Source organism: Dinoponera quadriceps, unplaced genomic scaffold, assembly GCF_001313825.1.
Source record: "Dinoponera quadriceps isolate SergipeBrazil2010 unplaced genomic scaffold, ASM131382v1 scaffold5784, whole genome shotgun sequence".
NCBI lineage: Eukaryota > Metazoa > Arthropoda > Insecta > Hymenoptera > Formicidae > Dinoponera > Dinoponera quadriceps.
Window position 1 is genome coordinate 513,083 of NW_014559724.1, and position 15,604 is coordinate 528,686.

The 15,604-nt window shown below is 43.2% G+C and overlaps 2 protein-coding genes across 7 annotated transcripts in view; one reads left to right on the forward strand and one right to left on the reverse strand.

The window, feature by feature from the left end:
- The first annotated feature begins 836 nt into the window (after window positions 1–836).
- On the forward strand, window positions 837–5,992 carry LOC106750466. Of its 4 annotated transcripts, none has more exons than XM_014630838.1 (5): window positions 837–1,153; window positions 1,233–1,325; window positions 1,509–1,670; window positions 1,770–2,007; window positions 3,667–5,991. In XM_014630838.1, exons 1-5 carry the CDS (start codon window positions 1,057–1,059, stop codon window positions 5,732–5,734), a joined length of 2,658 nt encoding a protein of 885 aa, XP_014486324.1. In that variant the 5' UTR covers window positions 837–1,056; the 3' UTR covers window positions 5,735–5,991. The 4 variants fall into 4 exon arrangements, with proteins under 4 accessions (XP_014486324.1, XP_014486325.1, XP_014486326.1 ...); XM_014630839.1 differs by having other exon boundaries at window positions 837–1,126; XM_014630840.1 differs by lacking the exons at window positions 837–1,153; window positions 1,233–1,325 and having other exon boundaries at window positions 1,579–1,670; window positions 1,770–1,814; window positions 1,894–2,007; window positions 3,667–5,990.
- A 2,831-nt stretch (window positions 5,993–8,823) lies between these two features.
- The window catches only part of LOC106750455, an 18,557-nt gene continuing 11,776 nt past the window's right edge, over window positions 8,824–15,604 (reverse strand). Inside the window, exons 2-11 of one of the 3 annotated variants that reach the window (XM_014630823.1) lie at window positions 13,638–13,894; window positions 13,106–13,437; window positions 12,400–12,645; window positions 11,990–12,296; window positions 11,275–11,803; window positions 11,032–11,190; window positions 10,707–10,882; window positions 10,259–10,465; window positions 10,141–10,164; window positions 8,824–9,779 (exon numbers count right to left, since the gene is read on the reverse strand). In XM_014630823.1, coding sequence (XP_014486309.1) covers window positions 9,700–9,779; window positions 10,141–10,164; window positions 10,259–10,465; window positions 10,707–10,882; window positions 11,032–11,190; window positions 11,275–11,803; window positions 11,990–12,296; window positions 12,400–12,645; window positions 13,106–13,437; window positions 13,638–13,752 — 2,175 coding nt within the window. In that variant the 5' untranslated portion in view covers window positions 13,753–13,894 and the 3' untranslated portion in view covers window positions 8,824–9,699. Of the gene's footprint in view, window positions 9,780–10,140; window positions 10,165–10,258; window positions 10,466–10,706; window positions 10,883–11,031; window positions 11,191–11,274; window positions 11,804–11,989; window positions 12,300–12,399; window positions 12,646–13,105; window positions 13,438–13,637; window positions 13,895–15,604 lie in introns of all 3 variants that reach the window. The other 2 variants (XM_014630822.1, XM_014630824.1) reach the window with 2 other exon arrangements.

The window sequence follows — 15,604 nt, forward strand, 5'->3', positions numbered from 1 at the left end:
GAGAAATTTTTTCCGGGACTATTTTATATATTCCAATACTTCCAAAAATTGTGCGGTGATAATTCATTCACTAATGTCGACTGGTAAAATGATATGATTATAGACGCAATCATATTGACAATTACACTAAGCAATTAATTGACTGTGTATCTAAGAGCTTCGACCATCTAAGTATAACTGAATTGATTTGCTGAAGGTTACGAAATATCATATGTATATACAATAAAAGACATTAATATTTCAATAGAATGTATTTTTATCGATTATTACCGTTATCCATCAATATTCCCATCTTCTCTTGATTAAAAAGACAAAAATCAAGTTATATGCATACATATATATATATATTTTCTCGATGTTAAAATTTTGATAATAAAATTCATAAAGTCCAAGAAAATGAAAGTACATAGAGAAAAAGGTTTCTTTGAATTTGGAGCATGTTTACTTGCGTTTGTTTAATGTAACAATATAATTTAATATCGAATATCATTTTGTTTGAAAATGAGCAGTGGTATATAATATTAGTCTTTATATTTCTACATTGTTTTTATGTGTTAATTTATATCTTCTTTACAAAAGAATTTTTAGAAAGGAATAAAAAATATATTAAATACATATAAATATATTATTACTATAATCAGTGGAATAATTACCAAAGTATTGCATAATCCAGAATGAAATTCTAAAGGTGCAATAATTATTCATGATTAATGACTATGGAAAAGTCTTGTAAGTTATTTGAAGATTATTCTTAATCGGTCTTTCTTTTTTCTCCGCTTTTATCTCCCCCCCTCCCCCCTTTCCTCCCGTTCTTTCTCTGTCACGAGCTCCTTTTGGATGAGCTTGTCTGTCGACATTTCTAACGGGATTAACACTGCTATTGATACTTTTGCTTTTGCCGAGCGTCGCTATAAACATGACCCTTTAACGAAATACCGCATTAAGGGCGCTATTGTAGTGTCGAAAATGGCGGCATAGTAAACCGTGTTGTTTTCAAACGGTCGTTCCTGTCGGACAATCGGACACATTATCCGACCTGAGCTACGAACCGGAGTCATGGATATTTCGAGCATGCTCGAAGTACAGGTGAAGGAAGTGAAAGTAGAAGCAAACGTTAAAGAGAATGGTGAGCAGAGCCGTTCGAGGGACAAAGGTGTGCGCGATTCTTACACCTGGTTTGATATCGATGCACGCGTAACCTAACCTAACTGCTACCTGTCTCATCGTTTCAGTAACACCGAGGGTTCAGGGATCCGTCACCACTTTACAACCTATACCGGTGTCTGTGGAGGAAGAAAATTACTATCAGATAGCGTACGGCAACGGTTAGCTCCTTGAATGCAACCAAAATCCAACTGTTATCACTTGTTCTTGATGTGCAGATTTATTTGGCTTCTGTCTCTCACATATCGTATCATTGCGCATCCTGAACTTGCGGAATCACGAGGGATCGATACTTCTCAATGCCAAGGGGATTGTTACATTCTCATTTTGATTCCTTTTTTCAGATATCGCGTCTGTACGTTACCGCAGGCTCCATTGCACAGCCTGCGATGTACACATAGGCTCCGCTCCGTCCCAGGTTCACAACATGTTGGAGCATCCGGTACTCCGCACGCTGTTATGCGCGAGATGTCGTGAATTTTACGGGGATGGCTTCTTCGAGCAAGGTAAACGCTTTAACCGATACTTTGGTTATTTTACCAGAGGTCGCCCATCAGGACACGTGGTTTTTCGCGTTTCATGCTTCTCCGTTACGTTCCTTTCAGGAGACGACGCCACAGACATGTTCTGCAGATGGTGTGCAAACGGCGGTAACTTATATTGCTGCTCTTACTGCAGTAATACGTTTTGTTACAAGTGTATAAGAAGAAACTTTGTGTCTTTGATAAGGAAAAAAATTGAGGCGGACGAGAAATGGCAATGCTTCGTGTGCAACCCGACCGATTTGTATGACGCGAGGGCTTTGTGCTGGGCTCTGCTTCAACATATACACACAGTGACAAGGTATTGGGAATATAATTACCTTTAACAAGTAAATATTAGGAGAGCGTGTGCGTGTGTGATTTACAATCAATTTGTGAATTTACAATCCGATTCCGTGTGAAAGGGCCGTTAAGAGCCTAAGCGGGGTCATTTAGTGCCGTTAAATCTATTTAATAATGACTCGTGCTTGAGCCCTTGACGGCCCTTGATGGCCCTTTCACGCGAAAATCACTTCTATTGTATTATACAGTGCATTCAAAAGTTCCGGGACGATTATTTTCTTCTCGGCGCGTTAATGGCGCCATCTACGGTTCCGACGGTGGGACTAGTTAGCGCAAAGCTTCGCGAGTATTCCTCGCGCCGCCATTGAATGAACAGTGTACGCTTTCAAGCCCGGTAAGGCTCATACCGAGCATGATTTTCGACATGGAGCAAAGAGCGGCGATCAAGTTCTGCTTGAAATACGGGAAGAGCGCGTCGGAGACGTTTGCGCTGTTGCGAGACGCGTACGGAGAGGAGTGTCTGTGTCGCAGCAAGGTGTTCATGTGGTACTCACGTTTCAAAAACGGCCGTGCGTCGCTCGAGGACGATCCGAGAAAGGGCCGGCCTTCGGCGGGCAAGATGGACGACAATGTGGAAAGTGTGCGCGCTCTTCTGGCCGAGAACCGCCGGCTGAGCATGCACGCGATCGCGAAGGAGCTGCGAATCAGCGTGGGGAGCGTGCACACGATCGTGCGCGGCGTGCTGATGAAGAGGAAGGTGTGCGACAAGTTCGTGCCCCGGTCGTTAACGCCGGAGCAAAGGGAAGAGCGCGTCGCGGCGGCGCGAGATCTCGTGCGATCGGCCGACGCCAATCCGAATTTCTTGAACAGCATCGTCACGGGCGACGAGTCGTGGTGCTTTCAGTACGATCCATCGGCGGAACGTCCGAGAAGCGACCCGGAAGAGGACCGACCGATACGAAGAGCAGGATCGAAGCTGAAGACGATGTTGGTCACGTTCTTCGACTCGCGAGGCCTCATCCACCAGGAATTCCTGCCGCAGGGCCGAACCATGACCGGTGCTTTCTACTGCGAAGTCGTCGATCGTCTTCTGGAAAAAATCCACCAGGTCAGGCCGGAATTCCACCAGTCGGGCGAATGGTTCCTCCTGCGCGAAAGCACTCCGCCACACTCGTCGCTCGTTGTGACGAGATTCCTGGCGCGGAAGTCGGTCACGATCATTAACCAGCCGCCCTACTCGCCGGATCTGGCTCCGGCGGACTTCTTCCTCTTCCCGATACTGAAGGCGGCCTTCGCAGCGACCCGTTTCGAGGATATCAGGTCCACCGAGAATACCGTAACGGCGGTTCTAGAGGCCATCCCGAGCGAGGACTATTCCAGGGCCTTCCAGGAGTTGTACGAGCGCTGCCAAACGTGTTTAGAGAGAAAGGGAACGTACGTTGGAAATTCAAAGAAATGAAATATTGTTCGTCTGCGAAATTCGGTTTCTCATTGCGCCGGTCCCGGGACTTTTCGAACGCATCGTATCATATACGCTTTATTGTACGCGACGACATGAATGAGATAGCAGATTCTTATCAGATGTAATCCGCCTTCGGAATTTTTATACACTTTCGCAATTACGAATATGCTCACGATCGCACTTGCATTTAACTTGAACTCGGTGCGTATGTTTCAGCATACTACAAAACTCGAAGTACATGAGCCGAGAGGAGATCGAGGAGAAGATGAATCTGGACGAGTCCCAGTGCTGTCCGCGCAGGAGTAAACGTAAGCAAAAACGGAGACTCGAGTCTAATTCCGAGGAGGAGGACGAGACGTACGTTCCTAAAGTGAACGGGATACCGATAATCGTGAAACGTAAGCCTCACAAGAAAATCAAGCCGAGGTACAGCGCGCCGAACGGCGCGAAGCAGGTGCGCACATATCCGCCGATCCCCATTAGACCACGTCCGACTTCATTACCGAGCGGTAATCAGATGAAGGAACAACAACAGCACGAAGTCAAAGTCAAAGTTGAGCGGCAAAAAGCGACGGCTGGTGTCGAGCCACCGAAGAAGAGCGCCGTCGTCTCACCGCCTCGCACGATCAATTCCTCCGCACCGACGCGCTACGATTCCAGTCCACTTCCGCCACCCCTGTATCATACGACCCTCCTGAATCAAACCTCAGCATCTACCACTTACGTTCGGCCGATCGGGCCCTCCGTTGATCGGAACCTCATGAACCCGATGTTCCATCAGATCATTCTGCCGCCGCCGCCGGCGTCGCAGGTGCCGGTGATCCAGCAGAAGCCGTCTCAGTCCCTTCGGAATGCGGCGAACGCGATGGTGTCCATCTCGAATCCGGCGGAAAGTCGCTTCGGGCCTCGGCTTATATTTCCGCAAGCGAGAAATCCCGATGTCACGTTGACCCCTAATATAATCGAGCTCGACAGTGATTCCGACGACGACGACGACGACGAGCCGAAGATCGTCGAGCAGCGCGACAATTGTCCGAGCGACAACGCGCCGAGCAATACGGGCACCGCGGACGTCTCCAACAAGGTGATACCTGTTGCACTCTTCAGCACGGAAAATGACATTAGAGAAGAGCAACCTCTGAAAGAGATGCGCACGACTTTGAGGAAGCCCACCTTCAGCGAGATAATGTCGACGCACACTCAAGAGCTCGAGACATTTTTCGGCAACATGAAGGAAGGTATGCGCGACTTCTTCACTTCATCCGAGAACGAGACAACTGCGGATGTCAATTTAGCGACGCGTCGGAAAATCAAACGGTTCCACCGAAGTATGCGCGAAACAGTTTTCCAATTGGCGCATATCAACGATAGAGTGATACGTGAATATAACAAATGGGAGAGGGTCCAGAAGACTGACACTGAAACGTCGACTGACCGAGGCACAAAAAAGATGCCCCAAGAAGGTGTGGAGATTCCCCTAAACATGACCTGCGTGAACGAGTCTGACACCGAGTCCGATAGCGAGGGATCGGAATGTCAGATCATGGAGCCTTCCGATCGTGTTGAATCTAGTAATATTCTCGAAGATTTATTACCGTTTAAAAAGAAGACGCGGCATTGCGGTGTTGGTGATAGCGCGCTTCTTTCGCCCAAGGACAAAGCGACTCAGGTGTACGACGTTGTTTCGAGGGATTATGAGAAATGTATCGGTTATTCCCTGTTGACGAAGGCCCGTTACGACGACAAGATGGAAGAGAGTGTCTTGGAGCCTGTGAAGATACCCAACGAGAACTTCGACAAGTACCAGGAGCAGTTTATCTTTTATCTGCAACACATCGAGGATCACGGCATCGAAACGGAAGATACGAAAGGATTGGAAAATCAGGACGGGACCGTGAAAGAACACGCAGCGGCGGCGTATACTTCGGAGTTACAGCAAAATATCGATCTGTTTACCGCGTCTGTCGGACAGCCGGAAAATTGCAATGAAGTGGGAAATTCGACGAGTCTCATCGATTCCGAAGCTTACGATAAGGCCGACGTAGATACACCGGATCACGGGAAGACGAGCAATAACTCAGATTCTAACAGTAAAATACGATTTACAGATATGCAACTTAGCGGTGGGATTCGGAAAATAAAATTGCAGAAAATTCAAAATGGTGCCACAACGTTAAGTAATGATGACGTGAGCTCAAGTAAAAATGCTGACGAAGTGGTACGTACAGAAGCAGCTGTGAAAGCGAGGGAAAGCGAGGAGGACTGTACAATTATCGATGATTAATGAAAGACTTCATTAAATTATGTGCAACTATAAGTAAATACTCTAATGATTTAATTTACATCACTGTAGTTGTAAAGTCTTCAAGACTGCTTTAGACGATCTATAATGCACGACAGAGAAAATTAATAACGCGGAAACGGAATATTTATTTATAATATCATCGTACGAAATTTAATTAAAAATTAATCCATGGCTTATAAAGATTTGTACTATTTCATTGTACAACAATGTACTATTTCATTATACTAATTATAATAATTCGAAATGAAATAGTACAATTATATACAATAATTACATACAATTATATACAATTGTACTATTTCATTTCGAATTATTATAATTAGTCGAATAACTAACATATTACTATAATATCTAGCCAAAATTATTAAGATTTAAGAATGAATATTGAATTTCTGGTGCTATCTTTACATGTGTGTGTGTGTGTGTGTGTGTGTGTGTGTGTGTGTGTGTGTGTGTGTGTGTGTGCAAATATACATATGTAGATGTAATTTTGATTTTTCGACCAAAACACTCTAAGGAAGAATTGAAAAGATAGATTCTGTTCTCTCATGTTACAAAACAACATCAATAAAATTCCTTGTTTTTTGTTTAAATTATTGTGAAAAAAAAATCTTATTGATTATTTAAATTTCGTTTTTGTATCACACAGCACACTAAATTATAAATAGAGATTTGATCGGAAATTATAGATCGTTTAAAACACATTTAATATACTTTGTAGAAATATGGCTATCAGATGCTTTTATGAAGATATTCCATATATTTTGAAAAAAAAAAATATTACATTGTCGAAAATGATGTATATTGTGCATTAATGTAATTTTATCTTTATATTTTATTTTTAAATTAAAAAAATTACTGACGATTCGGAAATAATTTCTATCAAATAAAAAACTTATTGCGAAAAGAAAAAAATGCTTAGGTTAACCTTTCCTTTTTTCTTCAGATATATTTCTAATGCTTTGAATGTCAAGTTGAATTCGTATGTGTGTGTGTAAATTTCGTAAACCCGAATTTCTGGCCGCTATATACGATCGCATGTAGAGTTATATTATTTAGTACATTGCCGATACACCGCACAAGTTGCACCTGACTAGGCAGTATACTCAGTAAGATCATTCCTAATTGAGTGAATGGAATTCTTCGGAATCTCACACGTCATCTGAACTATGAATGATATAACACTCAACGTGTTAAAAGCATCAGGTTGTGATGAAAAGAAAACGACTACGCTAAAAATCGATATGAGGCGCGTTTAACGAAACGGTCCTTTCAAATAGGTCTGCTATCGAAATTTATTTAGCGACGCACGATTCTCGTGGGAAAATTTTTTAATTATTGCTAATGTACATTCTACCACAACGTTTTAACAGATGTTATCTTTATTATCTTTATTATTTGTTGAGTTTATGGAAGATGATGTTGATAGAATGCGATTAATCTTATATTCTTATTCACGGTATTTAATTAATATCCGTTACATTCATCTGGCAGATGTGTTTCAAATCTTGTCATTTTATATTTTCGTTAATGTAATTTTGTTTTAATATCATATAGTTTCGTTTATATGTAATGTAAACGATGTCTTACTCTTTCTCTCGGACGATTTAATTTTTTTCCTAGGAGAGAACCATTTGATACCAAGACGACAAAATCAAAATCATATTTTAAAACGTGGAAATATCATAGAAGTATAGTATAGCCAAGTACTATAGTATAGTGTTCATGTGTTATTATCCTTTTAGTATTTTCATATCTTAAATTTCATTACAACGGCAGTTTCATCAACATAAGCTATTACATTAGATTTACGACGATTTCAAATGTAGCCTCTCCAATTAGATTATTAAAAAATTGTATTCTTGTATTGTGCGATGCAATTATCGTGTATCGTATAGTTATACTCGATATATATATATACACAGTTTTTTTCTTGATACACGAGCTGAGTGCTGAATTTATTTATTTTTATGTTGCATGTATACACACACACACACGTGCGCGCGCGCGTACACATACATGTATAATACGACATATAAGAAAATAATTATCGTTTTATTCATTACAGTGCCGCGAGGCTTAAAAAAACATGTAAAGTATAATCACACGTATTAGAGACAAAAATTTCTTCTACGATTTGTACTGTGCTGTATAATAAAAACTGAGAAACTTTTTATTTATTCTTTTTATCGAAACGTATAAATTTAATTAGTACGGTGATAGAGTGTCTCGTAGATGTATCGTGGAGCAGTCTTTCTGAATTTTTTCAAATATTTTTTTCTAGTTGCCAACTTACATTGTTTTTGTACACCAATTTTCAAATTATAATTTCACTAAAAAGTAGAAAATTCACTCCCATTATGTAAAAGTAAGTGAAAAATAACATTCTATTTCCCGTTCATAGTTCTAAAACCTTCAATTTCTAAAGAACATATCGATTTCAAATATTTGTAACTTAGGAACAATCGATCTCCTTGCGTTTTTATTAATATTTAGGCCTGAAATTGTGAAAAAGACCTACACATAAAAAGTGCTATGAAGGATGTGGGATATCCTGTGTGTGTATGTATAGAATATTATGTAGTTATACGAACTTGTACATAAGACCATGATGTTCCGTATATATATATAATGAAAGAACGCAACCAATGGTTTAATCTTTTAGTTATATCGTCACGATAGACACATGCGCAATGATTATGCGAATGACTCATTTGTGTGCGCCTATATACACATACATGCTATACATATAAACGCCAATATGAGATACACTTATTTCTGCTATATATGCTGCGTATACGTTGCGAATTGCGTGTATGTGTAAAGGTGCGAGTTTTAAGAGAGGAATCGTATGAGAGAGATAAGTTGATTTTCAACAGATTAGATAATATTAAACTTAATGTACGTAAGTTTTGTAATTAAGTCATTGAACTCATTTTACTCTCGGTAGCTGTAAATGTTTCAATCCCATTTAAAACCTATTGAGTTTTATCTAAAATAAATTTAATATGAATCGTCAATCATCGTGGTTGTTTCTCGTAAAGCGCAACGATCACAACACATTTCTCTCCAACGTACTTTTTTATTCCACTTTTTGTCGTATACATATATATATATATATATAACTCGCAGAAACGTAACATTCGCCTGGTCGAGTAAACATCTTACTTTCAGCATATCGATATCTAGTCGACTTATATTACACATGAAGACGCGTGTAAGTCTCGCTGTAATGTTTTTTCTTCTTTTTTTTATCATAGAAAGTCATTTATCTAGTCGTATCCCTGTAAGAGAGTTTGTAATCAACGATTTGTGTACAAAAAGAAAATCAACTCGGTAGAAAACTAAAAAAAAAAACCGCATGATAGTTCGTAGCTCTCGATCATGGACGTTTGTATATGAAGAACGCAATCTCTTACTTTTTTTTTATGTATTACGGTACGCGAAAACATGTTTACATTCGTATGCAATGTTACTCATCATCGAATACATTGTGATTTCGCGTGACGTGGACTATCATGGAATACAAATGTAGAAACTGATGGTGTAGCTCGTACAACTCGTACTTGAGCAAGTAGTGGTCCTTCGTACAATAGTTTACATAAATAATAACACATTAACACGCCCGCTACCGAGCTAACACGCACTGGCGTAGCGGACAAATTTAATGTTTGAGTGACGCGAGAATAGACGCGCTAACGCATAATGCGTTGCGCGTGTATGGTAACGAACGTGTTAAGAAACAGAAACGGTAATGGTCGTCGAGTCGCCTTAAATAGAAATCAGAGATATAAAGTGAGCGATATGAAGACACACGAGAGAACACACACAGGTCGCTGGCAGCAGGTCGTCGCTGATGATACACTCATATGCGTTGCACTGCGAAATCGCAATTGTCGCAGCAATTCCTAGAACTCTTCGGTTTTATCCTTACGTATAACTTCTCAGTATCGAAATTGGCCCTTTCTGCCCATTCCGTTATGGTACACCCTTAGTGGCGTGTAATTCCCATTTCCGTTCATTGCTGTATTTGCAGAATTATAGAAACAAGAAAAAAAAAAGTCATGAAAGCGACGAATAGCCGCGTATTTGGGAACATCACGTATGGCGGACACACGGTTTTCCCCGTTTTCATGCATGCACGGGGAAAGGAAAATGTGTTACAAAGAAGAAATCTACGGAATCGATCTTTCCCCGATCGTGATGAATTATTTCGATTCATCGTCAGAGTCGGAGGAAGCGGTTCCAGAGATTTCCGCAGATGTGTGTGTGAGAGAGAGAGAGAGAGAGAGAGAGAGAGACGTATCGTTAGACAGTACGCAAAGTACGTTTGTTCCGAAGAACGCGAAGCAGAGAAATCACGACGATCTTACTTGATCACTTACTCAATTCGTAATCTCTTATAGCAGCTTGCAAAGTCATGACATCGTTAGACAGAACGCTCTCGCGTATCTCTCGATTGGTATGCGCGATCACGTATCACAGTTTATAAAAGTCGCTCACCTTGCACAATCGTGGAAGGTTGACGGGGACCTTGGATGGTGTGTGCGTGACATTTTGGCTTCAGTAGACCGTGGTATAATATGAAATACAGGACAGCAACTACGGCCGCCGCTACCGCCATGCAACAGTAAACATATCTAAGCGAGTTCACGATGTCCCCGTCGCCGATATTGACGTAAGCACCGATGGCGGCTCCGATGCTCCGACCTGCACGTTCAGACGTAAAGTAGAAATCGATGGTTCGGATCATTAAGGAATTTCTGCAATACCGTCTTTCAAATAAACGCGAAAGTACGTTCCGGTGTTCACTGTCAGCACTTCAAATCGGCGGATACATGACGGAAACGACACGGTTAATTCGCAGTGCTGACAGTGGGATATTGATTTAATATCATATTGCAAGAACTCCCTGATGATTGTTCGGTTGTCACGTTAATCGACGACGTACCGAAGCCGAAGTGAGCTATCACAGGCAGCCCTTGGGCGGTCACCGTTAAATGGCGCGGTACCAAGTGTCGCAGGTAAAGAATGGCAGTAACCCACATTATTCCTAAGGTGAATACTTCGAGAGCCTCCGAGATCAGAGACCACCAAGGTTCCGCTACGAGACTCAGTCCGATGAACCTGGGCAAGGAAAAAAAAAAAAGAAAAATTCGCTCGACAGCGATATCCTTGACGAGCGCGAGTGTATAAGAGAAGAAATCCAGATCGATCCTTTCCTCCGACGACGGTGAATCCTCATGTGCCCGTCGGAGCGGGAAAAACTTACCTACCTAATTATGTACACCGTGAAGGCAGTGATGAGAAGATTGCTGTGGCCGCAATAGTCCACGAGATGCTCGGACTTCCAGAGGAACAAGAACGCCGGTATCGCGCCGACCGTCATAGCGACGCCGATGGAGAGCTCGTCGCCTCCTAGCCTCTGCAAGTGCCTGCGTTTACGCAAGAAAAAAGAGGTGTCTCAGTGCCTCGGACGAACGTATTTCTATCACTCGGTTGTTTACGCTCCAACTTACAAGGGTAGATAGCTGTCCATCACGCTCCAGAACGTTCCCAGGGCTAACAGAACGAAGAAGAGGGCGGCGGTCTCGCAGCCGTATCTCTTGACGGCGCTCATCGGCAACGCCAGCATGCCGCTTCTCGTGTGCCACCACCATTCGGGCGGGCTCAGCGGCATGTCGTTCGCCGACAGGGCGACGACGGCCGCGAGGATCATCATCACGGCGTGCAGGACGAGGGGCAGCCAATAAGCTGGCCCGATATTGCTCGTCAAGACGCTCAGATAACCGGCCAAGGGTCCAAACAGGGCGAAACCGAGAGAGCCGAAGGCCAATTGACGTCCAACGTCACCGCGGCCGCACGACGTCTCCCTGGTTGCTATCACCACCGCCGCGTCGATCAAGGCGACGGCGGTCGTGGGGAAGATATCCGCAATTCGCACGGCCAGGTATATCCAGACACACGGTCTGCAGCCAAACTGGCCGTTGCACGACGCCACCGCCCAATCGCCGAACGGTTGACACTGGCTTTCCGCCAGCACATTGCCTGAAATGCGATGTCATCTCGATATAGAAGGGAATTCTCTACCTTGTAGTCAGCAGGGGGGGGGGAGGATACAGCCGGACGATCTAAGGGTGATTTTTGCCAGATCCTGATCAAATTGACCGACGATTGACCGGCAGAATTGCACACAGCCGAGCGTATTAGTCTGAATTCTAAAGAGAATCATACCGGGCAGGGTATACGGATCGATCAGGTCGCATTCTATGGAGCAACTCTGATTGAACTCGGCTTGAATTCTGATTTCCAGATCGGGCGGTATGCGACAGGAGAAGTATTCAGCCACCGGATAGGCGCACCATTCCTTTTCATTTTCGGCATTCAAAGCTTGCCCGAGGCTACCATTCACCTGCAAGCTGCCCGAGTACTCCGTATAAACGTGACAGACGACGTTGTCGTCCTCGTCCTTGTAACACAGATGCGGCGGCTCGTTCTCGGCGATAATGTAGCGACGGGTTTTTCTCGTCTCTTCGTGATCCTGCTGAGATTGTAACGCGTGAACGACGCGCGACTTTATCAGATAACGCGACGCCGCAATTCGCGCCATTTCATGCGATGTGCTCGAGTTATTGAAATCTTACTTGCACGCCTGCCAATGGTGCGACCGTGATCGCACCGCTACCTTCGAAATCGGCGTCCGGGTCGGTGTCGACGGCGTTCTTGAACACCGTGGTACCTAAGGCGAATTCCGTGTTGTACCGTCGTCCGGACCCGCTCGTCGGGTAACAGGCGTAGTTACAGTTCTCCAGCAACATGGTACCCACCCCGCTGTCGTCGTCCGTCCAGCGATGACAGCCGTAACGAGTCTCGCATCGTTCTTGCCGTACCTAAGTAAGACACTCTCGATGTGAGATTTGCAATTTAATGATATTTATTTCAACCGAAAGAAGAAAGAAAAAATAATGAGCCAGAGCAAAAAATTATACACATATATATATATATATATATATATATATGTGTGTGTGTGTGTATAATTTTTTGCTCTATATATATATATATATATATATATATATGTGTGTGTGTGTGTGTGTATTTTTATATATATTTTTCTATATTATTATTAATTACGAAAGACCCAAGTGTCCATAATTAAAATCGGGTAGCCTTTATCCTTCGAGATGAAATCGATCAGAGGACTTTTTTGAAACAGTTTCTTCGGTATTCTCACGAAACTCTCATTTTTACATCGACTCGAGTCTATACGATCTTTTCTTTATATATAGTCTTTAGTAATAAAGTGTAATGATGTAATAAAGTCATTTATTATTATTATTATTCAGTGATTACCATCGCTCCGTGCCGATCGCAGTTGAACTTCAAGCGTGGGCCTTGCCCGGCCGACAATAGAGCGAAATCCTTTCTAGGCATTAGCATCAACAGCGAGTAGAAGAACGCCGAGAAGATGCAGGCGACGGCGATCATCACACGGAGGTAACGGCCACTCGATGATTTGTCATTCTTACCGTGGCGCCTAGCGAGCTTGTCGGCGATCAGTCCCGCTACCACGGGTCCGATTATCGCGATCGCCGGCGAGACTGTCGATATGAATCGGACATCCTCGATGTTCAATCCCACCTTCGTCATGTGCAGAGGAAGAAACGGGAAGAGGCAGCCGAGGCCTGAGAAAAAGGAAGGCAAGAGGATAATCTCGCGAGTCGCGCCGTCGAAAGTCGGAAGATACCGCAGCAAACTCTCGCTGCACGGAAATAAACAATTCCGTTAAATGTCATTGAATTTTCCGCTATATTGAATTTTCTATTATATTTTCTGCTATATCGATGCTTTTTCCCGAGTGAAAGGGCAGGAACAAGATGCTCACCTCCGAAGAAGATGAACAGAAGACACTTGAGGGATATCAGATTCGTGTTGACGAGCTTCTTTTTCGGCAGGTCTTTGGCCATGTCCATCTTCTCCGTCGACGCCGTCGTAGCCATCGCGGACGAGCCGATCGTGTCTTTACTCGGGAACGATCGCGGATGCGCCGGTCAATTGGGACGACCTGGGGTCGTCTACTATAGCGGCTGCTCCTCTATCTCCATTGCGATGTGCCCATCCTGCGTGCCGCTGGAGACCACGCTGAAGAAAGAATTATGCGGATGATACGTACTAGCTATTTATAAATATTTATAGATAAGCAGCGCGCCTTCCCTTCCCTTCCTCCCTGCTTTGCACCCTTAACCGAGAAAAAAAACAAACGAGCGTTATCCTCGTCAGCTTTGTACAAGATGAAATTTTTGATTATTAATCACGTTGAAGGTATACCATTTCATTGGCATTACGAGTAATAAAAACGTCGGATGTTTTAAACGTCGGGATGAAATTCTTTCCCGTCGCGATAATTCAAACCGAACAGAGATTTGATAGTAATAATAATAATTTTTTAAATAATATCTTCTAATGTTAAATTTAAATGAGATTTAAACGATTACAAATAACGAAAGTAACGATACATAGTGAGCCCCGTTAACGTCCCGAGTTGATTGTTAATTAAGCGAAAGTACATCCGATAGATCTTCAAAGTTAACTTCTTGGAGAGCACGTCAAGTTCCGCACGCGAAAGAGAAAAAAATCGCACATTTTTTATTTGATTCTTGCACGCGGAGTCGTCTCTCTCTCTTTCTAGGATGCAAATTAATCGCTCGTCTAATACAATTGAGCTTTACGAGTGTTCCATAACGACACTTCGGTTGACTGAGCGAGATCGTCATGCGATTCGGACGCGTATAATCGGACAGGAAGACGATCGCACCTGCACGCGAGACATCAAAGGCGACCCGCGCGAATGTGACATATAACGATGCCACGTGGTTTCATAATGCGACGACAATGAAATCATTGTACCGTATTCGGCCGGAGACGTGCCTTGGGAGCAGAATGGCCGATACGTAAGGCCAAAATGTTCATGGATCCCCATGTACGAAGACGTGTGCGCGAACACGCAAGCCATTTTCCTCTTTATTCTACAGCATGCGTTTTAAAAAAACATTCGGCTCGTTGACGTGTCTCGGGGGATGTATCCTTTACATTTCTTGGAGTGAAAACTTACTCGAAGCGACTTCGTGTGACTTTTCGCGCAAAAAAATATTAACAAATTTATTTGTAGAATATAAGGCTTATTTCACAAAAACAAAAAGATTCACTTCACAGAAATAAAGTTTATTTCTATGAAATATACTGTATACTAGTAATCAAACACTCGGTTGAAACACATTCCACCGAATCTTAGTAATTTTTACGAGATCCTTCTTTCAATGTTGCGATCTCGAGTGACAGTATTTTCACCATCGCTATCAGAGCGCAAATACCGCCGCTTTTCGCTTGTTTTAAAATCTCAAGATTCCACTCCGAGAAATTTGAGAGATATGGATTTCAGGTACTCCAATCAGAAACGCGGGCCGACGGTGCAATTATAAGAATGACAAAAATGGTGAAGGACTCGATAAAGCGCTCCCCCGATGTCCTTCGACGAGCCGTTCGACGAGTCGTTCTCTCTTTGGTGGCGCGCTTATTATTAGATATCATATTGGAAGATCGTTTTCCCCGATTAATATAAATGGCGGGCGAATTCAGCCCGCGTCGTCCAAGAAAGACAGTAGGTCGCAATTAATATTCCACCAGCGCGCGACGTTTTTTCACAGCGCGAAACGCGGTGAAACATGCGCGCATTGCGAGAGCGGCGCGGATTGAATCCGGAGACAAACACAGGTCGCCGGTAAATCTCCACGGCTTACCTCCGCATCTGTGCCTTGCACGTGCGAAACAAACAAGTCGGGAGGGGCGGGAGGG